At 38.8% G+C, this 24,008-nt stretch overlaps 1 protein-coding gene and 1 pseudogene across 1 annotated transcript; both read left to right on the forward strand.

Moving 5' to 3' along the window:
- The first annotated feature begins 1,789 nt into the window (after positions 1 to 1,789).
- LOC121267174 lies at positions 1,790 to 3,881 on the forward strand. Its single transcript, XM_041171036.1, has 4 exons — positions 1,790 to 2,562; positions 2,727 to 3,376; positions 3,472 to 3,580; positions 3,692 to 3,881. The coding sequence occupies exons 1-4, from the start codon at positions 1,790 to 1,792 to the stop codon at positions 3,879 to 3,881; spliced, it is 1,722 nt and encodes a 573-aa protein (XP_041026970.1).
- Positions 3,882 to 8,954: 5,073 nt separating this feature from the next.
- Positions 8,955 to 9,283, forward strand: LOC121268591 (annotated as a pseudogene).
- The last annotated feature ends 14,725 nt before the right edge of the window (positions 9,284 to 24,008 follow it).

A 24,008-nucleotide genomic window follows, 5' to 3' on the forward strand; every position in this document is an offset into this window, starting at 1 on the left:
CCCGCTCTCTCTCTCCCCTCTGTCATTAAGCTGCCCCACCATGTCGCTATACCAACCCTCTGCAGTGCGCCACCTACTCATGCGGTAAGCTCTCTCCTTGATCTATATATACTACTATCTTTTCCATAGTCTGTGAAATGGTCTATATATATATAAAATATATATATAAGCGTATAGACCCACTTTGTGAAAGTTGAATTGCTATTCAATATGTACCCAGGCAATTGAACTATACAATTTTATTTTATTTTTCAACTGATTTCACAGTAAAACAGTCTTTATAAGTAGCTATATATCAGGCCTTAATTTAGAAACATCTGGTATCAATTGATCAATTGATACCAGATGTTTGGTATCAATTGATACCAAGCAATCTGTCCAGCTAATTGCCCGGCTTATACACTGAGTGTTTTGTAACATATATATTTTTAAGCTCCTTTAGTTCTCCACATATTGACTGATTATTTGAGATACTTTAGACCACGTGAAAGCATAATTTTTGTTAAAAGCATACTGATTGTATCATACATTTATACTCTTGCAATGACTTCATCTTATTAATGTGAAGTATAGATGAATTGTCATTAAAGGCATCTAAATCCATCTTGGAGAGACCTGCTCTCTCATGAAAATCCATCTTGGAGCTGTGAAAATCCAGCTTGCGTGTTCTTGAGTTTCCAACCACATACTTGATTAAGGAGTAAACTTGAGTTTACATGTAAAGGATTCAAGGTATCTTGGGGCAGGTGTACATTTTTTGCATTCAACATGCCATCTTCAGTACCTTTCAACTATGATTGTTTTGAACTAACAATCACTTATTCTCAATATATTTTTAACTTCTTATTTTTCCATTTAATTAATAAACAAGGGGCTGATATTGCGTTGTTGTTCCTAAAATTGTGAACAACACTCTTGAAGATACCCACAACTTATTTTGAGTCAAAAATCTGTTGAGTTGTTGTAAAAGGAAGTTGGTTCACATTGAAACAGAGGTTGAAGGGGTTAACCAACCCCTGTTTGTAATGTGGTATGGCCAACTGTGCATATTGCATTCCAAGCTTTTGAAAAGCACCCAAATCCCAAATCCAACTATGTATTTCAAGACTTGGAATGTGCAAAATTAATTCAAGACAATTACTCAGCTTTATATACTCTCCCAGTAAAGTGTCTTACAACGTTTGTTTTTTGAAATTTTCAGATTCTATGCTTCTTATTATTGTAAAGTGACATGAATGTAACATGCCACAAAGTATTACTTTCTGGCATGTAAGACTCGTATAGACTGCTATCTAATATAACCATGCTTATTGGATCTCATGTTCAAGTAAAACAATACATAAACTTTTTATTTTTGAGCGGTTTTTATACTCTTTTTCCCTATTGTAACAATACATAAACTTTGAGGTACCCCATATGCTTCTCTAGTTAGTGCACAGTTATAGTCTTTTCTACTTTCCATGAATACTTTCTAAATAGTGAATGACATTTTCCAAGTTTACTTGCTTGTTTGCCCAACTATGCATATTGCATTCTCGGATTACATCTATCCATGTATTTTCATTATGTACATCTAGTGAATATACCTAACAAAATCATCACTAACGAATCTGAAACTTTACTCGTCAAAAGAACCAAATCTCCTAACTACAATGTAGTTCTATCAAAGGTAGATAAAACTAACGTTTTCTTACTTTGATCTTCGTTCATTAATTGTTGTTACCATATACCTTAATTATATAATTGTCTTCCTTAAGGTTGGAATATCGTATTATCGATTGAGGTTGAAATGGACAAGAGTTGGATGCACGTGCCTAACAGGTTCACGTCATGTGAATACGGTGAAGGGAATGCTAAACTCCTCACAATGGCAAAAGCCCATGCACCTGGAAAAACTACCTTCAGGTGTCCATGTCGGAGATGCCATAATAACCTTTTCTTGTCAATCAATGAAGTCGAAGATCATCTATTCACGATTGGTATTGATCCAAGTTATACACATTGGATATTTCATGGGGAGGCTGAAAGTTTGAGTGTTAATTCGTCAGACGATGAAACAGATACATTTAATGAAGGTTCGAATTTTGTTGATGATATGGGTGAGATGATAGACGACATTCGGGTTGGATCATTCATGGACCATGCATCTGGGGAACATGGTACTACTTCACAGCCTTCAATGAGTGAAGGGCAATCAAAAACATTTGACCAATTGTTAGAGGATGCGAGACGTCCACTTTATCCAAGTTGCTTAAAGTTCTCAAAGCTTTCATTTATAGTCAAGCTGCTTCATATCAAAACATGCGATGAGTGGACTATCAAGTCATTTAACATAGTTTTACAATTGTTAAAAGCATCTTTTCCTGAAATTCAAATACCTAACTCATACCACGAGGCACGACGCTTACAGTGTGGTTTGGGTTTTAGTTATGTTAAAATTGACGCTTACCCAAATGACTGCATGCTATTTCGGAAAGATAGTGCGGACAAACAAGCTTACTCTAAATGCAATGAGTCAAGGTGGGTGACAACTCGTGGGAAAAGGGGAACATTCCCCAAAAGGTATTGCAATACTTTCCTCTTACACCGAGGTTACAAAGGCTTTTTATGTCGAAAGATATAGCAAAGTCCATGAAATGGAATAGAGAAGAACGAGTTGATGACCACAGTACTTTAAGACATCCTGCTGATTCTAAGATGTAGAGACAATTTGATAAAGACCACAGTTGGTTTGCAGAAGATGCTCGCAATGTCAGACTGGGCTTAGCCAGTGATGGCTTCAACCCATTCAATAATATGAGTAAACCTTATAGCATATGGCCAGTGATACTCGTACCATATAACTTGCCCCCTTGGTTATGCATGAAAGAGCGGTACTTAATGCTATCATTGCTCATTCCTGGCCCCAAAGGTCCAAGAAACGACATCGATGTATACTTGCAACCGTTAGTCAATGAATTAAAAGTGTTATGGAACAATGGTGTACACACCTATGATGCATCAAAGTCTGAACACTTTCGCTTACATGCTACACTTTTGTGGACTATTAATGATTTCCCCGCATATGCCAATCTATCAGGGTGGAGCACAAAGGGAAAGATGGCTTGCCCATTATGCAATGAGGATACAAATTCCATATGGTTGAAACATGGAAGAAAATACTGTTATATGGGTCATCGTCGTTTCTTGCCAGCAGCACATAGTTGGAGAAAGAAGAAGGTTGCATTCAATGGAAAGCAGGATGATCAGTCGCCTCCTCCAGAGTTCATGGGACATGATTTACTACAGCAACTTATGCAGCTTGATAATGTAGAATTTGGCAAAGGGAATCAAAAGAGAAAACGCAGACTAGATGAATTGAATTGGACAAAACAAAGTATATTTATCCAATTACCTTACTGGTCAATGTTGCCTTTAGGACATAATTTGATGTTATGCATATTGAAAAAAATATATGCGAGAATCTCTTAGGAACCTTGATGGATATTGAAGGAAAAACCAAAGACACTGCTACTACCCGTAAGGACTTGATGGAGCTTGGGTTAAGGAAAGAATTACATCTACAACCTTCAGCTACTGGGTACTCCATGGTCCTTGGCTCCTACACGTTGGATTTATATTAGAGGAGACGTTTCTGTGAATGGATTGCCGCTATTAAATTTCCAGATGGTTTTGCATCAAACATTTCTAGATGTGTTTCAGTTAGTGATGGAAAGATATCAGGAATGAAAAGTTATGACTGTCACGTCTTCATGCAAAGATTACTTCCAGTTGCAATTGGTGGGTTTTTTCGTCCTGATATACGGCTTGCATTGACCAAGTTTAGTTCATTCTTCAAGGCTTTATGTGCACGAGCGTTGACATTAGAAGTATTGAAGTAACTACAATACGACATTGCAATCATCCTCTGCAAGCTTGAGATGATTTTTCCACCTGCCTTCTTTGATGTAATGGTACACCTCGCCATTCATTTAGCCCGTGAGGCTTTCCTTGCAGGGCCTGTTCAATATAGGTGGATGTATCCTTTTGAACGATATTTGGAAAAATTCAAGCGTTATGTTAGAAATAAGGCTCGTCCCGAAGGGTCAATTGCAGAAGCCTATGTTCATGTTGAATGCTTGACCTTTTGCTCCTTGTATATCCATGATGTTGAGACCATATATAACCGGGACGATCGAAACAAGGATGTAGATAAGGATACAGAATTTGAATGTTTCTCTATTTTCTCACAAAAGGTATGACCTTTGGGCTCCCCAACCTCCAATCGATTTGACCAAACTGTACTTGCAAAAGCAAGTTGGTACGTGCTCAATAATTGTCCAGAGATTGGTCATTACCTAGAGTAAGTCCGAGAAGCCTTCCATTACTAAAATTTAAAAAATTCCGCTAAACCTATAATTTTATTACACTAATTTTTGTGTTTTCTCTATATGTAAAGAGCATTATACGAAGGTGACAGAAATTTCCTTTGAAAATTTTGAGCCTAGGCATCAACGAGAATTTCCATTTTAGTTTCGCACACGAGTAGGTTACCTATAGAATCAAGTTGCCCAAGTAAAGGATATACTTATATTTTATTATTTTTCCTAACCTATTGCACCCCATTATGGACAGATTCAAGAACTGTGTGCAGCAAATTCTGATGATGTCTCGGATTACATATATGCACTCGCTTGTGGACTAGACCCATGGGTTGCTTCATATGGCGCTTGCATAATCAATGGCACCAGATTCCACACAGTGTGTCGGGAAAAATATCGTCGAACCCAGAATAGTGGGATCGTTGTTAAAGGGGAACACCAATCAAACCCTATTGATTTCTACGGTGTTCTTATCGACATATTGCAATTACGGTACATGGGTTGGCATCATGTATATTTATTTAGATGTGACTAGTTCGATGTCGGTGATAGAAAGAGAGGAATACGTGTTGGGGACCACATGACTAGTGTCAACACTTCTCGCAAATGGTAGAAAGATGAGCCATTTGCCCTTTCCTGTCAAGCCGCCCAAGTGTTTTATCTTAAAGACACTAGTTTGAGTGGTAATTGGTCTGTCGTTCAAAGGGTGACCAATAGGAACATGTATGATGTTCCAATTAAACCATTGGACAATGACGATGATGATGAAGAGCAAAATCAAAATTTTGCTGCTTTCCAAGAGAACGAACCGGTCTACATTGAAGTAGAACGGGAATATGATGCTGATGGCATCACAATTCCCTTTCATAGGTCTAACATAGAACCAATCGAGCTTGCTGCTAATACAAGTTTACATGACCCAATATCTCTTCCCTTTGACGAGGACTTCATTGATGATTTAGTAGATGAGAACAATGATAACTAGACTAGTAGCAATGAAGATCTTTTAACGAGTAGTGAGACTTCGTCTGACGATGGTGTGCATTTATTTGCTATTATTTAAACCCAACCTTTAGAAACTATTTATTAGATTCATTTAACATGCTACAAGTAGTTATCGCTTACTTCTATTTGAATTCTTACTTAACAAAATATGTTCTGCAATTTCTGGATGAATGAAGCTCGGTGTGATGTTTGAGTAGCTACTCAAGCCTAATGGTATCTCTCTTCGCTCCTCCATTTGTACAAGTTTTACTATTTCCTAATTGTGTAAAGCTCTTGTAATAGCAATATGAACAACAACTATAACAGCAACATGAACATGTAGATGGAAACTTGTTGGGTCAAAACATCTTGATGGGAATTTTGAGTTCTGTTTGCATACAAACATCATGACTACTAATTATAATTAAAAATATTTAAAATATCAATCATTTTATTTTTATGGGAGACTTACCATATGATCAAATGTGTCAATATGGATCCTGCAGAATTAGTAATAGTTTTTTTGGTCCAAAATTGACATAAAAACTTGAAGAGGATCTCACCATGCACGGGAGGATCTCACTATGACAATAAGATATTGTTAGCGGCAGGCATGCATGCAGCTGAGCTACCATAATGGGAATGGAGAAACCCAACAATAAAAAAAGGGTGGCAGATTATGGTAATTTTCCCATAATTTCCCCATAAAATACCAGCTCCCCCTAAGTTTGAATGTGTATGGTGTTGTGTTTTGACAGATTATGTAGATACAAGTGTCGTTGCATTTTAGCTTTAGGTGGGGGGCTTAAGTGATAAATGATTCATACTGTGTGTCGACTATGCTGGGCTTATGTTTGGTTTTAGGATTATGCTTCCTAATTAATTGTACTGAGATATTGTTGTGAATGTGTTTCGGTTTGGATTGAGATGGAATTCCCATAAAGTGTTGGGTTGTCACGATGGAGTTGGCTTCAAGATAAAAGGTAGGAAAAGCATGGTGATTGTGTTGGTTGCTAAATTGTTGACAGGTCTGTATATATTAAAACTATGACCAAATGAATGGAGTTTGTAAGACCAAATGTATGTAAATTTTATGGATTCTATGTTCGTCTTATTATGTGATATAAAAGGTAGGAGACAATCTATTATCTAACCCCATTGTTGTTGCCTGATATAGAGGATGATGCACAGACTTCACCTAACCTGCTGCAATTATCCATCCATCAATCTAGCCCAAAGGAATGAAAAAGAACCAATATAGTGGAGTATATATTGTAAAAGGCTATGTAATGGTTTTGTATTATATTTTTGAAGGTCCACCCGAAATATGACACTAGTAGTTAATATAGCCGAACAGTGAGTTTCGTGGGAGTATTTGTATTGGGGTTGTGTAATATAGTAGTTGCATTAACAACTATTACCAAAATTTATTAATGATGGTTGATTGTGGAATTCATTTTGTAATTTTTTGTATGATTCATACTGTGTTCAGGTTTTTATTTTTCTATATATCATGCTTTAGAGACTGGGATGAGTACTAAATATTGCCTAGGAAAGAAAAGCCAAGCAGGCATGACTTGGTGAGAATGATTTGCCTTTACCAATGTGTTGTGCCAAAGGTCAAAGTAACCATGCTATTTTTTTTGCCAAATTGCTACCAGTTTTTTAATAATTTAATCAGGGAGTAAGTTAAACTCAAAAAAGCTACTTGCGGGCGGGGTAGGGAAACGGGGCGTTACATTTGCTTACACACGACGCTGGTTGAGTTTGGAAAGTTGCACATAATCTTTGCAAGATAATTGAACTCTTTTATGGATTATATATAAAGTATGCTCGCACAAGCAAAATCGATATAGAGATTCTAAGCTTGAATGGCTATGGTGTCCATTAATTTTTTCCTTTTTATCTTTTTCTAAATTTGAAGTTTTTTTTTTCTCAATATAGACCCCATTTGGCATTGGGGATTGGTTTGATTTGATGTAATGGCCGTCTTTATCCCTTTAATATATATATATATATATATATATTGTAAATAATATAATTTGACGTGACTAATGCCACGTTAGCGATTCCTTAAAAGTTACCCAACGCCGGGTACCTATTCCAAAATTTATATGTGTCCAACTTCAATCATGATCCAATTAGTCAAACCACAATATATATATATATATATAGCATTGTATATGTGACCATGCATTAGAGCATTGGCATTAGATTCATCAAATGAATTCAATCTTCGAAATTTAATGAATTGCTATTTAAAATCACTGCATTGGATTTGCCAAATACTAAAATCTGAAACTTTTAGCTACAGTGCATTCCAATTCATCTTCAAATTTGAAGACTATTCACACTCTATAACCATTATTTTATTTATTTAAATTATTTTTTTCCAATTTTGAGCCACAATGTATTTAAGTTGGGAAAAAATAATTTAAATATCACATCAAAATTAGTAATTCACATATAGTTAGTGTAATTGTAAAATATGGAAAAAATAAAATAAAAATAATATTATTAAAATAATATTATTATTATTTTGATGAATCCAATGACTAATGTATGATGTGGGGTTATGTATAGGGAGGTTTTGGATTTATGGAAAACATGTAATTTTATTCCCCTCAACAGCCCAAGTGTACAACCTTGCCATTTAACATGTACGCATATATATAATTGGAACAAAAAATATTATATATATGCCAGAGAAATGCTATTTCTGAATATTTCACGATTTGTGAAATGCTATTGTACACCATTAATATGCTATGTTCTAATGCTCAAGTATTAACCCCCAAAAATATTTACATTTTGCAGCAAGGCTGTCCAAATAATATTAAACAAGTATTTGTGAGAAACAGTAATGTGTACTAAATCATAGCTGTCATGATCAGTTCATATGAGGTTTATGTAGACATTCGTCACCCATGCAGTAGAGAACATGCTTTGAGTGACAGTTGCTTTGCACCAGCGCGGGAGGAGGGAAAAAGGAAGTGGGAGAAATGCATCTTTTCATTACCAAGGCATGAAATAGCTAGGTAGGTTTGAGAGGACTAGTACAAATCCAAACTTTACTGAAGGGTTTTACACGTAATGCTCCTCTAGAGGAAAGATATCAGAATTTTGAGTGCTTGGCTAGGAAAGATATCAGGAAAGATACAAACAAATCCATCCGACGTCCAGCTTCAAATCTATGAAGCGTGAAATACTTGGTACGCCTTGACAATGGCTTCATCCTTTTGCTTAGAAACAGAAACACCTTTTATGGCTTTATCCATGAATGGCTTCATTCTTATATGGCTTCATCATTTGCATGCATGCATGGCTTCATGATCCTTTTGCACAGAATCAAAGTACACTTTTTACTAGGGTTGTGCAGATTACTCGAAAACCCGTTGAACTCGTTTAAAATGACCTGACCCGACCTGCCTTTTATCGGTTTGTTATCTGATAGGTTTCCAGCCCGACTAGTTTCATGGGTTGTTTACGTTGGTGTCCACCCGTCCAACTATAAATACAAATTATCAAACCAAACCCTAGCCACCCAACTCCCAAGTCCCGAGTGGAAAACCCTTCCCTCTTTATGTGGAGTGAAGAATCACAGTGAAAATGACTCGCGAGGTAATAGCGGTGGTACCGAAGGGGAAGAAGAAGGGAGTCACATTCGTGATTGACTGCGTGAAGCCGGTTGAGGAAAAGATCATGGATATTGCCTCACTTGAGAAGTTCCTCCAGGAGAGGATCAAGGTCTGAGGCAAGGCCGACGCTCTATGTGAATCCATCACCGTCGTTCGTGAAAAGAGCAAAATCTCTATCACCTCTGACAGCAACTTCTCTAAAAGATATTTCAATGACTCTGGCTTTGGGTGATTGCTTCCAACAAGGACATGAATGTTTACTTCAACATTGTTGAGAATGAGGGCGTGAAGGAAGACTGAATATCTACTATTCTTGTCTGCTACTATCGCTTATGCAAACGACTACATCCAAATGCCTTCTGCAAAGTTTGCTCTTTTCATTTTTTGTTTTTGGGTGTTTTTTCTTGAGATTGAGAAGAATCTGAGATCGATGGAGATTGATATTGTCATTTGAGGCTTAGATCTGAGGTAAATCGATGTGCAGAAAGTTGGGTGTTTTTTTGTTTGGTAAATGTCGGGTCATACGGGTTTGACCCAAGTCTATTTTAATCGGGTCGGGTGGATTCGGTTTGGTGCCATAAATGGAGTCGGGCAGGTAGGGTTGGGTGTAAATCTGGTTTTGATGGGCCGGGTTGCAGCCCTATTTTTTATGGCTTTATCCTTATATGGGTTCATTCTTTTATTATCCATCCATCAATCCTTTTTATGGCTTCATCCTTTTGCACAGAATCAGGAACTCCATTTTTTTTTCTTCATCCTTTTATGGCTTCATCCTTTTGCACAGAATCAGCAACTCCATTTTTTTCCTTTATCCTTGTATGGCTTCATCCTTTTTATGGCTTCAAAATAAAACAGCATTTTATAGCTTCATCCTTTTACACGGCATCAGAAAATCGAGATTGACTATATGAATTCATGTCTTCATTCTTTGATGGTTTCATCCTTTAAGTGGTTTCATGTCTTCATATAAGCATGCAATCTACAAATAGAAATACTGATCAGTATTTCTATTTATAGACCGCATCCTTTTATGGCATAAACATTGTTGGTCCTTGGCTATCTCCATATGTAGTTGTAATCTCAAATGTTGCTTCCTGCTACACTCCGTATTTATTGGTGAGATGAACGTGCAGAATTAATGACTCAGTCAAAGAGAGGGAGAGGCCGAGGAAGAGTGCTTCCTGCTACACTCCGATACCTGCAGCTAGCAGCAGCAACTTGGACATTGAGAGATGATGCTGAGGTACACTCTGATGACTCCACTCAACCTCCAGATGGCCCATCTTCAGCTGAGTTGCCTCCTTATACTCATCCTACAGAGGCTAGTGAAACAGCCGAGGGTAAGTAACATGTTTTCTAGTCCTTAACCATTTCATTAAGTAATTACTCAGTGTTTTCTAGATGTCTTTGTATTAGCTTAAATATATAATTTTTTGTGATTGTGATATAATAAAAAATAGTAGTAAACGTGTTAGGGGAGTAGCGAAGGGGACGGAGGTTGAGAGGTTGCGAAAGTACGGGAAGGTACCATTGGAGATCAAAGATGGCAAGATAGGCCCATCATGCAACAATAGAACAGTCTACACAACAAGAGTGACGTGGTTGGTGAGGCACTATGCAGAAATGAGGTATGTTAGCTAGAGTGTCGTTGACAGAAAGGAGAAAGAGGAATTGATTGATCGTGTTAGAGTATGGGTTTATACCTTTTCATGATTGATATAATTGCACCATGAGTAATATAAAATTGTACTAGATCTATTTGCCAATGTTAAATGAATTGATATTGTGTAAAGGCAGAGGACACTAAATCAGCGTCCTAGTAAAGGGAACCTAATAAGTTTCCTGTAAGAAATTTGCATGGTGTCTGTTTTCTCATAGGTAAGGTAATCGATTTGCCAATGTTAAATGATTGCTCATAGCAGAATTTTCTAATACTGCTATTGCAAGCTTGGCTCAGTAAATACAGCTGAAGGGGACAATGTTTAACACAATCTTACATTTACCTATGATTTGTAAAGGACCATGTGGTTTTAAGATAGAGTTAGCAATTATAAATATGCATTTTTATAGTTCAGAAGCAAAAAATAAACACAGAAGCTGCTTCATATTTATATGGTAGAATGGGTATTATAACGGACTATAGGACCATATAACTCATATATGGTATATGAGTTATTAACAATTGTGGCAAATAACAGACCAGATGGATGTCATGGGTTTTTAACAAAATTCCATTAATAGGCTGACTTTGAGTTGGATTGGACGAAGAAAAATCATCGTCGGACAGTCACAAGTGTCTCGTGCTTATAATACGTTTCATTACATGCTACATCGTAAATACATGAATTATGCAACACATGAGCAGGCACTGGTTAATGGAGGCACATTGGTAGAGAAACCTGTTTGGGAATGGTTATGCAATCGGTGGGACAGTGATGAATTTAAGGTAAGGTTCACAATTTTCTGCTCAGATTCATTGTACAACTAAAGTCATTAAGTTAAACTAGTCTGTTGTTTGCAATTGTTCAGGGTATTTAGAGTTTATATTTTTCTGTTATATTGCAGAAATTGTCCACCCAAAACAAAGAAAATAGGCATAAACAAAGGGTCAACCACACAAGCAGAAGGACGTCATTTGTTGTACTAATGGAAAGGAAGGTATTGACATTGTTTTCATAACATAAGATGTTGTCAAACTTAAGTTTTATATATTTTTCTTCAATGGAACTAGATGGGTAATGTGAATGGTTTGGCAATGTTCATGTAGAAGGACAAGAATCTTATTGATTTCTACAAAGATGTACATTGGTTGAATAAAATGGGAAGATTTATCACACCAGCTACAGAAGATAATTATGTGAGTTTCCATTGTTTATATATTATTATCTGGCACTTACATAAATAGGAAATGTTTAGTGTATGGCAAAAGAATAGTCTCCAACCATGGTCATTTATTAGTTAACACAATGGTTGGGTTTATGCCCAAAATAAGCTTCAAATTAGATTGAGCAGCTTTTGAAGTTTGTAATATTTGCATTGATCATTTATGTTTGAATAATGAGTAGGTAACGAAGTTGTGAACAATTATATAAAGGGTGGTTTGAAAATGTTGAATATTGTGTTCAAGTGATATTGAAGAGCAAAGTTAGGAGAAACTTTGAGAATTATATCTAGAGATTTGGAAATTCTCAAATCTCTCATGCCCTGCTGACTCTTTATTTTGAACAATAAAAGATAGATTTACATATAAATGGAAAAAGGGAGAAGTCATATCCTTCATTAGACAAAAGGCTTGTTGGACTTTTGTGATACCATTGCTGCTATCAGTTTTGTCAAGACAACTCAAAATTAAGGGCTAGCTCTTGAAGGACATAAGGGATCTCAGCCTTTAACTGTCACAATTAGAAGTTGGTCAAATAAATGTAATTATGCAATTAATGTTGGAAATAGTACATAAGATAAACTTTAGAAACAACATTTCTGTTTTGTTTTCCTGATCCAAAGATTAAGAAGTAAAACCATACAAGAATGTTGTTAGAATGTCAAAAATGGTTGTTTTTTTAGACCCATGTTGAGGTAGATATAGGCAACCAAATCTGAAAAAGTGGCTTGGACACTATTGACCTGCTCTGGTAGAGTTATAGATAAAGCAGTTGACCAGAATTGGTTTTTGGGTAGCCCTAAAGTTAATCATTTCGAATGCTAAACAAATGTTGTAGTTGGTTTTTTGCAAATTTCTAGTGATAAGCAATGAGATTGCATTTTACTTATAAAAGAAAAAAAAAACAATGAGATTGCATTAGAAAGGCTTATTAAAGTTCAACTTATAAATTCAAGAAAAAAAGAACTTTATATATTAAAGTTAAAAAAAAGTTGTTGTTTATATCTCCATTGGTGACATTCATATACATTTCTAGATCCCATTTTAGGATTTCTCTTAAAATATGTTAATAGAGATTGCCCAAATTAGGTAAAAGATGAGTTATTACTCAATATGATGGTAATGGTGAAAGTTGTTCATGCCACAGAATCAAATGGTTGAAAGGATGAATGCTAAAGAGCCAGAGGGTCGCACAAATGAAGCAGCAGCAACCTTATATAGGGAGGTTTTGAGACATAGTTCAGGGTATTCCAGAGGGCTGGGACACTCTGTTATGGTTGAATCTGCTAAACTACTTGGAGTATCAAATGAGGAGTATGAACGTCTTGCTGAGGAAAATGCACAAAATAGAAAAAATGCAGAATATTACCAAAATCGGCTTGAAGAGATTGAAGGTGGTTTCATGCATATGAGGGACCATTTGTGGAAGTTTGAGGGACCTGTAAACATTCGAATGTCAGAAGTGGAGACAGAATTAGAGTCTCAAAGAGAGACTGAAACCAGAATTCCATAGCCAACAACATGCCAGCAGTGACTACTTTTGTTTTTTGGCTTCAAGACTTTTGCTACACTTTTGATATATTAGTCAGGGGGAGTGATTTACTAGTAATACTTTTGGTCAGTTATATGTGGAGATTTTGCCCTTGCTGGAGAGGTTGAAGGGTATGAAGGTAAATGGGTTTCTTACTCTTACATAAATTGTAACACCCCGTATTTTAGTATATTTTCACTGAAGGATTATTTTTAATAATTCAAAAATTTATTCTCTGATTTTATGATTATCGGATATTTTAAATGGGTTATTTTATGATCTTTAAATTGTGAAAATTAAATTGTTATGTTTTCTTAATATTTATTTATTGTTGTACATTTAAATTGTTCTTCTTTTTAAATTAATTGATTGTGAGATTTCATTATTTTATTTTCATTGTATCATTACGTTTAAATTATTTTAATTGATTTACTATTTTAAAATCATCTTCGTTGGATCATTTTCTGTGACCCAAGAGGTGAGGATTGGACCTCATTTCTTTTCCTCACTTTTCTTTTTCTCCTTTTTCTTTTCTTTTTCTTTACTTTTTCCCCATTTCTTCCTCTTCCTTTTCTCTCCCCGCGTGCGAAGCCCCTGCACTCCCTCCCCGTCCGTTTTCTCCTTCCACCCAACCCACCGCCGTCGCGCCACCGTGCATGACACCACCCGTCCCGTTCACTCCCCCACCGAGCGGCGACCCTTCCCCGTAAATCTCAGCTCCTATCGCGCCGCCGTTTGCCCCCACGAGCCCCTCCAAGCCGCGACGCATTTTGAGCTCCAGCGCCACCGTCTCGCCACCTCCGGCCACCATCTCTTCACCACTTCATCCTCGACCTCCTAGCAACCCAATGGACCCAACCCCAGCTCTGATCCGCCACCGGTGAAGCACATTCAACTCCATCTCCGTTTCAGACTTTTTGGCCTTAAAACCACCATTTGCGCCGCCACCCACTGCAAACCACCACCACCATTGGCTTCATCGACCTCTCTAGACCCTACCCTATCAATTTCGGGTCTTAGTTTGTCTCCGTTGAAAAGTGGGTTTTTGAGACCCATGGCCATAGTGTATTTTACACTGTTACGTTGCTGAGTCACCACTTCTTGCATCTCCGTGATCCTTCAAAAATCATATTATAGCACTATAAGTATTTTTCCAAAGAACTATCGTGATTTAAATATATTTTTGCACTAACTCATATTATTGTGATCTGGTTGGACATGCCGGACTGAGTCCGAGGAGTTCGGGGGTCGGATGGATTATGGACGGAGTTGTGTGTTTGGTTGGTATTGTGAATTGTTGGTTGTTGGTTTTGGTGCTGTTTATGTACATGGCATATTGCACACATGATCATGTTTGTAAAGGAAACTGGGTTTTCGTGTACTTGCATTCATGTTCATGTGTTTCATGAAAACTGGGTTTTCATGTGTTAAAGGATTTTGGGTGCGTGTGTATCACAACCCCAAGCCGAGATGGGGCATTAGGTCGGTGGAGCTCTTCTGATCACTCGGGAGCAGAATATACTGAGTGACGTCCTCTGGGTTGTCGCTGGGCGACAACGGGATCAGACGAGATGGTCTCGTGCCGACTCCGCGGTCCCTCTGCTGGCGGGGACTAGAGGATGCTTGGCCACATATGCGGTGGGCGCGGAACTGGGCATCACTCATTGCGTAGTGGGTGCTTGGCCACGAACACGCTGGGCGCGGAACTGAGCATCGCTACGAAGCCAGGACGTGCGGATGATCCCTAGGGGAGATCATGGTGCATTGGTTAATGGAATAATGGGCTGTTTTCTGGGAAAATAGCGTGTGTTGATTAAAAGGATTTTATGTGATTCATTTTCTGGGAAAATGAGCTTTTATTGATTTGAGTCATTTTCTGGGAAAATGACGGAGTATTCTTTTTGGGCCAAATGAGATTTTGGCTTGTGTTGGAAAATATCTATTTTCAGGGAAAATGGTATTTTTGAGAATAATGCATATTTCATCATATGCATGCATGTTGGTCGTATTAATGTATTTTTATCTCGTGGTTATTTGGGTTATACTTACCTGCGATACCATCTTATGGTAACGCAGATTTTGATGCAGAGCAGGATGAGTGTGAGCCTGAGGAGTCGGCTCTGCCCGAGGAGTGGTTGGATCACTCGCATTTTGGTTTGGGATTTGTAAAATATTTATTTTGGATGACTGTATAATATTTAAACATTTTTACTAGACTGTTTAAATTGTATTAACAATTCTGGTACTTAGTTGTATTAATTATCCGCTGCGTTGTTTTTGTACACTGTTGCATGTATACACACTTGGCACTAATGTTGGGATGTGTGACCCTATTGTCTTCATCCCGGCGTCTCGATTCTCGTGTCTCCTTACATGGGGGTCGTGGGCGCCACTAGTGGTATCAGAGCAGTTCGGCTCTGGGTAAATCCACATGTCCCTTAGGTGAAGTACCAGAAATATTATTTTAAAAATATAAGTTAAATTATTTATTTTAAGGAATCATTTAATATGGATTTGTTATTTATTTTGTTTATGCTATATTATTTTATTTTACTTTATCTTAGTTATTTCTGTGTTATTTTTGTTTTGTGTTTGATTTTGTTCGGGTGTTTAAACGGAGTTAAAGATTGCTATGACAGGAAGATGGTGAGACCAAGAAGGCAAGCTATTGAGCCCGAAGATGAATTACCAAGAGGTGATGGAAATTATGCCATGGCGAGGGCGTTGAATAGGATGACAGAGTTCCTCCAACAGAATTTCTGACAGCCGCAAGGAGATTTAAATAGAGTTGTCCAAGTTGGGTGCACCTATGAGCGCTTCCTAGTGCACAGGACTCCTGCCTTTACTGGGGAGGAGGATCCACTGCGAGCTAGGAGGTGGATAGAAGATCTTGAGAGAACATTTGAAGTTTGTGGGTGCACGGAGGCCCAAATGGTATTGTATAGAAGCTATATGTTGCAAGGTGAAGCGGCAAACTGGTGGCAGACCAAGTGGCAACTCCTAGAAATGGAGTTGGGATCTTTTGCTGCTATGTCCTAGCAGCGATTCAAGAAGGAGTTCGACGACCGTTTATTTCCTGTTTCGGTGAGACGGCAAAAGGCTCGAGAATTCAATAATTTGGTACAAGGAGACATGACGGTCGAGCAATATGCTAGGTAATTCATGGAGCTTGGGTGATTCGCTACTCACCTCATTGCCATTGAGGATTTGCGAGTTGAGCGAGGGTCTACGCCATGATATACGCAGACAAGTAGCCTGTCTTGAGATTGTGGATTTTCAAAAATTAGTAGATTTGGCCACTATTGCAGAGCGGGAAAATACTTTTGTGGTAGGCTCCCCTCCAGGCCAGAAGAGGCGGAGTTTTGCTGGTGAGGGCAGTAGTTCTGGGTCACTGCATAAGTTTGTACAGAGGACGGGGGCCCATTCGCAGGCAGCCTCTGGAGTTCGTGCAGGAGTCCGAGCTCCAGTTTGTAGCAGGTGTAATAGAGCCCATGAGGGTGACTGTGGCCAGAGAGGGATCCAGTGCTTTAGATGTGGCCAGTCGGGTCACTTTGCTCGTGAGTGTCCCAGTCAAGCTCAAGGAAGTCAAGGAGGACGAGGAGGTTGACGAGGCGGGAGGAGCAGCCAGAGACAGTTAGTACAAGCCCGAGTATATGCTGTGACTCCTGGTGATGTGGATTATGGGGCTCCAGAGACCCACGATGCTGGGGTGATTACTGGTATGCTTTTAATCTAATTGTTGGACTTGATGTTTGGTGTGAGTTGGTTTTTGGATTTATCTGGTGTATGTGTTTGCTTCAGGTAGAGTTCGTCTATATGATTTTTATGCATGTACCTTGTTTGATTCTCGGGCGTCTCAATCTTTTGTGTATGCTACTTTTGCACGGATGTGCAATCTAGTCACCGAGCTGTTACCACAATCCTTAGTAGTGACTCTTCCAAATGGTGAGCTGGTGTGGTGCTCCAAGGTTGCTTTAGGCTGTCCTTTGGATTTTGGTGGGAGGACATTGGATGCAGATTTGATTGTATTCAAGTTGCTTGGATTTGACATAATTTTGGGTATGGATTGGTTGCATCGATATTCTGCAAATATTAATTGTAGAAGTCGGATAATTGGCTTACAACTTTCGGATGGAGAGTATTTGGAATTCGTGGGAAGCAAGTTGAAAGCAAAACCTGCAATTATATCTGCAATTCAAACTAAGAGAGATATAGCATGTGGAGCAGATGCTTTTTTGGTTCAAGTGGTATCTACGCCATCCGAGAAGAAGTCTTTAGTGGATATTCCGGTTGTGGAAGAATTCCCTGATGTATTCGTGGACGAGTTGCCCGGATTGCCTTCTGTTCGTGATTTGGAATTTGTTATTGATTTGGAACCTGAAGCGGCTCCTATGCATAAGGCTCCTTACCGTATGACACCGTCTGAGTTAAAAGAATTGAAAACTCAATTACAGGAACTCGTTGATAAAGGATTTATTCAGCCTAGTACTTCACTGTGGGGAGCGCCTGTTTTGTTTGTCAAGAAGAAGGATGGTACACTCAGAATGTGCATCGACTATTGGGAACTTAACAAGGTGACTATCAAGAATAAGTATCCTCTTCCTAGAATTGATGATTTGTTTAACCAGCTTCAGGGAGCAGCTGTCTTTTCGAAAATTGATTTGAGATCAGGGTACTATCAGTTGAGAATAAGAGATAAGGACGTGCCCAAGACTGCTTTCAGGACGAGGTATGGGCATTATGAATTTAAGGTGATGTCTTTTGGGTTAGCTAATGCCCCTGCCGCTTTTATGGATTTGATGAATAGCGTGTTTCGGCCTTTTTTGGATTCTTTTGTGGTGGTGTTTCTTGATGATATTCTGATTTATTGGCGAGATGTGGAAGAACATGCTTGTCACCTTCATTTGGCACTTGGAAAGTTAAGGGAGCATCAATTATATGCTAAGCTAAGTAAGTGTGAATTCTGGTCGGAAGAAGTTAAATTTCTTGGACATGTGATTTTCCAGGAGGGAGTGGCCGTAGATCCTAGCAATGTGGAAGCTATTTTGTCATGGCCTCGCCCTTCAACAATTCGTGAGATACGGAGTTTCTTGGGACTTTCCGGTTATTATCGAAGATTTGTGGAGGGGTTTTCTCGACTATCTGGACCTCTCACTACTTTGACTAGAAAGAATGCTGAGTTTGTATGGTCTGATAGATGTGAGAGAAGTTTCCTAGAGTTGAAGAGAAGATTGACAACGACACCTGTTTTGGCACTTCCGGAGCCACACAAGCCATTTGTGATTTTTAGTGATGCATCTAAATTCGGGTTGGGATGTGTTCTTATGCAAGAAGATCGAGTTGTTGCTTATGCATCTCGCCAGTTGAAAATTCATGAGAGGAATTATCCCACCCATGATTTGGAATTGGCGGCTATAGTTTTTGCTCTTAAGATTTGACGGCATTATCTGTATGGCGAAGTCTGTGAAGTCTATACCGACCACAAGAGTTTGAAGTATCTGTTTACTCAGAAGAATCTCAATATGAGGCAGAGGCAGTGGTTAGAACTGATTAGCGACTACCAATGTGAGATCAAGTATCATCCTGGAAAGGCGAATCTAGTCGCAGACGCTTTAAGTAGGAAGTCTCAACAGGTGGAAGAAGCAGAGTCGTCAGATGTGGATTCTCTCCTTTACGGGATGAGGAGACTCCTTATTGAAAGTTCGCAGGAGGAAGAGTTATTATCTTCGGTTTTAGATGTCCGGGTTGTGGATTTTGAAGAATTGAAGACTATTCAAATAAGGGATCCAAAGTTATTGGCCATTAGGAAGAGAGTCAGGAAGTCTAAAGGACCCTTGCACTATAGTTTGGATAAGGATGGTATCCTTCGCTTTCGGGATCGTAGGGTGATTCCCCGAGATTCAGAATTTAAGGAGCGAATTTTGGCAGAGGCTCATGCGGCTCCTTATTCAGTTCATCCAAGAAGCACGAAAATGTATTGAGATTTAAAGAGAAATTACTGGTGGGAAGGAATGAAGGTGGATATTGCCATGTTTATCGAGAAATGCGACACGTGCCGTCAAGTTAAAGCTGAACATCAAAGACCTGCTGGTAGGCTTCAACCTCTCCCTATTCCTGAGTGGAAGTGGGATGATATTTCTATGGATTTTGTTGTGGGTTTGCCGAGGACTCCTAGTGGAAAGAACTCAGTTTGAGTGATTGTTGACCGGTTGACCAAGAGTGCCCATTTCTTGCCTATCAATAACACTGACTCTTTAGGTAAGTTGACTTGGTTATATGTTAAGGAGATAGTGCGTTTGCACGGAGTGCCCAAGAGTATCGTGTCAGATCGGGACCCGCGATTCACGTCCCATTTTTGGAAGAGTTTGCAGGCAGCTTTAGGCACTAAGTTGAAGTTTAGTACTGCATATCACCCACAGACAGACGGTCAATCAGAGCGTACTATCCAGACTCTTGAGGATATGTTGCGTGCTTGTGTCAAGGAATTTCAGGGGAGTTGGGAGAATCACCTGCCGCTAATTGAGTTTGCTTACAATAACAGTTTTCATTCCTCCATTCAGATGGCTCCGTATGAAGCTTTGTATGGGAGGAAGTGTAGATCACCGTTGTGTTGGGATGAAGTTGGCGAAAGTAAATTGATTGGGCCTGAGATAATTCAAGAAATGAAGGACCAAGTTCAGTTTATAAGGACTAAAATGGCGGAAGCCCAAAGTCGCCAAAAGAGTTATGCAGATACAAGGAGAAGAGACTTATCATTTGAGATAGGTGATTGGGTTTACCCTAAAGTCTCTCCAATGAAGGGGGTTAAGCACTTTGGCAAGAAGGGAAAGCTTAGTCTAAGGTATGTTGGCCCTTTCCAGATTATAGAGAATGTTGGACTAGTTGCTTATATAGTTGCCCTGCCGGATTATTTTGGGGATGTCCATGATGTATTCCATGTGTCGTCTTTGAAGAAGAGTTTTGGACAGCTAGAGCAGCGTTTTGTCGACCCTGAACGCATTGAACTTTGGCATAATCTTTCTTATGAAGTTGCCCCGACTCAGATTATGGATTGGAAAGAGCAAAGGTAAAGGTCTAAGACAATACCTTTGGTGAAGGTGTCATGGGGCGATACGATGGCTCAGGATTTCTCTTGAGAGAGAGAAGCTGACATGAGAGAGTAGTACTTGTATCTGTTCGATTGATTCTGGCGGTATGTTCTTAAGTTTGCTCCTAGTTGAATCTTATTCCGGTCTTAGCCTTAATGTTTGACCTTGCCAATTTCGAGCACGAAATTTCTTTAAGGGGGGAGGATGTAACACCCCGTATTTTAGTGTATTTTCACTGAATGATTATTTTTAATAATTCAAAAATTTATTCTCTTATTTTATGATTATCGGATATTTTAAATGGGTTATTTTATGATCTTTAAATTGTGAAAATTAAATTGTTATGTTTTCTTAATATTTATTTATTGTTGTACATTAAAATTGTTCTTCCTTTTAAATTAATTGATTGTGAGATTTAATTATTTTATTTTCATTGTATCATTATGTTTAAATTATTTTAATTGATTTACTGTTTTAAAATCATCTTCGTTGGATCATTTTCTGTGACCTAAGAGGTGAGGATTGGACCTCATTTCTTTTTCCCACTTTTCTTTTTCTCCTTTTTCTTTTCTTTTTCCCCATTTCTTCCTCTTCCTTTTCTCTCCCCGCGCGCGAAGCCCCTGCGCTCTCTCCCCATCCGTTTTCTCCTTCCACCCAACCCACAGCCGTCGCGCCGCCGTACGCGACACCTCCCTTCCCGTTCACTCCCCCACCGGCCGGCGACCCTTCCCCGTAAATCTCAGCTCCTATCACGCCACCGTTTGCCCCCACGAGCCCCTCCAAACCGCGGCGCATTTTGAGCTTCAGCGCCGCCGTCGCGCCACCTCCGGCCACCATCTCTTCACCACTTCATCCTTGACCTCCTAGCAACCCAATGGACCCAACCCCAGCTCCGATCCGCCACCAGTGAAGCACATTCAACTCCATCTCCATTTCAGACTTTTTGGCCTTAAAACCACCATTTGCGCCGCTACCCACGGCAAACCACCACCACCATTGGCTTCACCGACCTCTTTAGGCCCTACCCTATCAATTTCGGGTCTTAGTTTGTCTCCGTTGAAAAGTGAGTTTTTGAGACCCACGGCCACAGTGTATTTTACACTGTTACGTTGCTGAGCCACCACTTCTTGCACCTCCGTGATCCTTCGAAAATCATATTATAGCACTGTAAGTATTTTTCCAAAGAACTATCGTGATTTAAATATATTTTTGCACTAACTCATATTATTGTGATCTGGTTGGACATGCCGGACTGAGTCCGAGAAGTTCGGGGGTCGGATGGATTGTGGACGGAGTTGTGTGTTTGGTTGGTATTGTGAATTGTTGGTTGTTGGTTTTGGTGTTGTTCATGTACATGGCATATTGCACACATGATCATGTTTGTAAAGGAAACTGGGTTTTCGTGTACATGCATTCATGTTCATGTGTTTCATGAAAACTGGATTTTCATGTGTTAAAGGATTTTGGGTGCGTGTGTATCACGACCCCAAGCCGAGATGGGGCATTATCTCGGTGGAGCTCTTCTGGTCACTCGGGAGCGGAATATACTGAGTGACGTCCTCTGGGTTGTCGCTGGGTGACAACGGGATCGGACGAGATGGTCTCGTGCCGACTCCACGGTCCATCTGCTGGCGGGGACTAGAGGATGCTTGGCCACGTATGCGCTGGGCGCGGAACTGGGCATTGTTCGTTGCGTAGTGGGTGCTTGGCCACGAACGCGCTGGGCGCGGAACTGAGCATCGCTACGAAGCCAGGACGTGTTGATGATCCCTAGGGGAGATCATGGTGCATTGGTTAATGGAATAATGGGCTGTTTTCTGAGAAAATAGCGTGTGTTGATTAAAAGGATTTTATGTGATTCATTTTCTGGGAAAATGAGGTTTTATTGATTTGTGTCATTTTCTGGGAAAATGACGGAGTATTCTTTTTGGGCCAAATGGAATTTTGGCGTGTGTTGGAAAATATATATTTTCAGGGAATATGGTATTTTTGAGAATAATGCATATTTCATCATATGCATGCATGTTGGTTGCATTAATGTATTTTTATCTCGTAGTTATTTGGGTTATACTTACCTGCGGTACCGTCTTATGGTAACGCAGATTTTGATGCAGAGGAGGATGAGTGTGAGCCTGAGGAGTCAGCTCCGCCCAAGGAGTGATTGGATCACTCGCATTTTGGTTTGGGACTTGTAAAATATTTATTTTGGATGACTGTATAATATTTAAACATTTTTACTAGACTGTTTAAATTGTATTAACAATTTTGGTACTTAGTTGTATTAATTATCCGCTGCGTTGTTTTTGTACACTGTTGCATGTACACACACTTGGCACTAACGTTGGGATGTGTGACCCTGTTGTCATCATCCTGGCGTCTCGATTCCCGTGTCTCCTTACATGGAGGTCATGGGCACCACATAAATTCTGATATATTAACTAGAGTTCAATTGCTTACTATTTTTACAAAGTTCATCTCATAATGGGCCATATTTTATAGGGTCATGAAGGGAGGGATACTGAAATTATATTGATGATTGAAATAGTAGTAGAAATGACAGCAAAATTTAACGCTTTGTTCGCAATATTTGAGTTAGTAAAAAGTGCTTGATATTGTTGGAACACTCTTGATCTCTTCAACAATAGAGACATGAGACTAAAATTGATTTGTATGCCTGGCATTTTTCGATAGATAGATATATGCAGTAGTAGGAGGATAACAAGTTATACAAACTGAGATACCTATAGTATATATATATACTATAGGTATCTAGCATGCCTTGGATTAATAAAAGCATTAATTTGAGTGGAAATTAATGCGTTGTTTGAAATATATGAGTTAGTAAAACAATTGGACATTAGTTGCACTAAAATCATCAAGTATATGGGCTTAAGTACTTTGGAAATAAGTATTGTATCAAAAACAAAGTATGGTCAAAGATTGATGGTTGATATATATACCCCTGCCATCAAACATTTTTGGGTTTACCTACTTCAAGCTATTAAAGAAGTGAGACATATCTTGAATGAATTTAGATTTTGGGTTTATCATGAAATGGCATGCTATTAAATATTACTCATATCAGTTTATAAAAGGAATTTTTGGGTCTATGTGTTGTAGCTAAATTGGGCAGCGATAATTTGGGTTTAAGTGCACAGTTGGTTGTTTTGCTTAAATGAGATGATTTGCTGACAAGGGTTTTATCAAACTAGAATATAGTGCTATAGAGCAAAACATATGGAATATCTGTAATGGCTAATTTTACGAGAATATAGTTGAAATAATTCCAAGTTTACTGCTGTTATATCCTTAGAGTTATTGTAAAGTGCTACGATATAGATATATATCTGTTCCAATTCAAAATACAGATGTATACAGATAATTACAGTGTTATTGCTATATTTGCTAGGAACAGAATTTCAATTCAGTTCCATATATGGAACTGGAATTCCATGGGAGGTGGTACTGGAGATGTTGTTAGTTGCCCAGTGACAGTAAGGTACAAAAACATGAGGAGTCAAATTA

This window comes from Juglans microcarpa x Juglans regia, chromosome 5S (genome assembly GCF_004785595.1).
Source record: "Juglans microcarpa x Juglans regia isolate MS1-56 chromosome 5S, Jm3101_v1.0, whole genome shotgun sequence".
Lineage (NCBI taxonomy): Eukaryota > Viridiplantae > Streptophyta > Magnoliopsida > Fagales > Juglandaceae > Juglans > Juglans microcarpa x Juglans regia.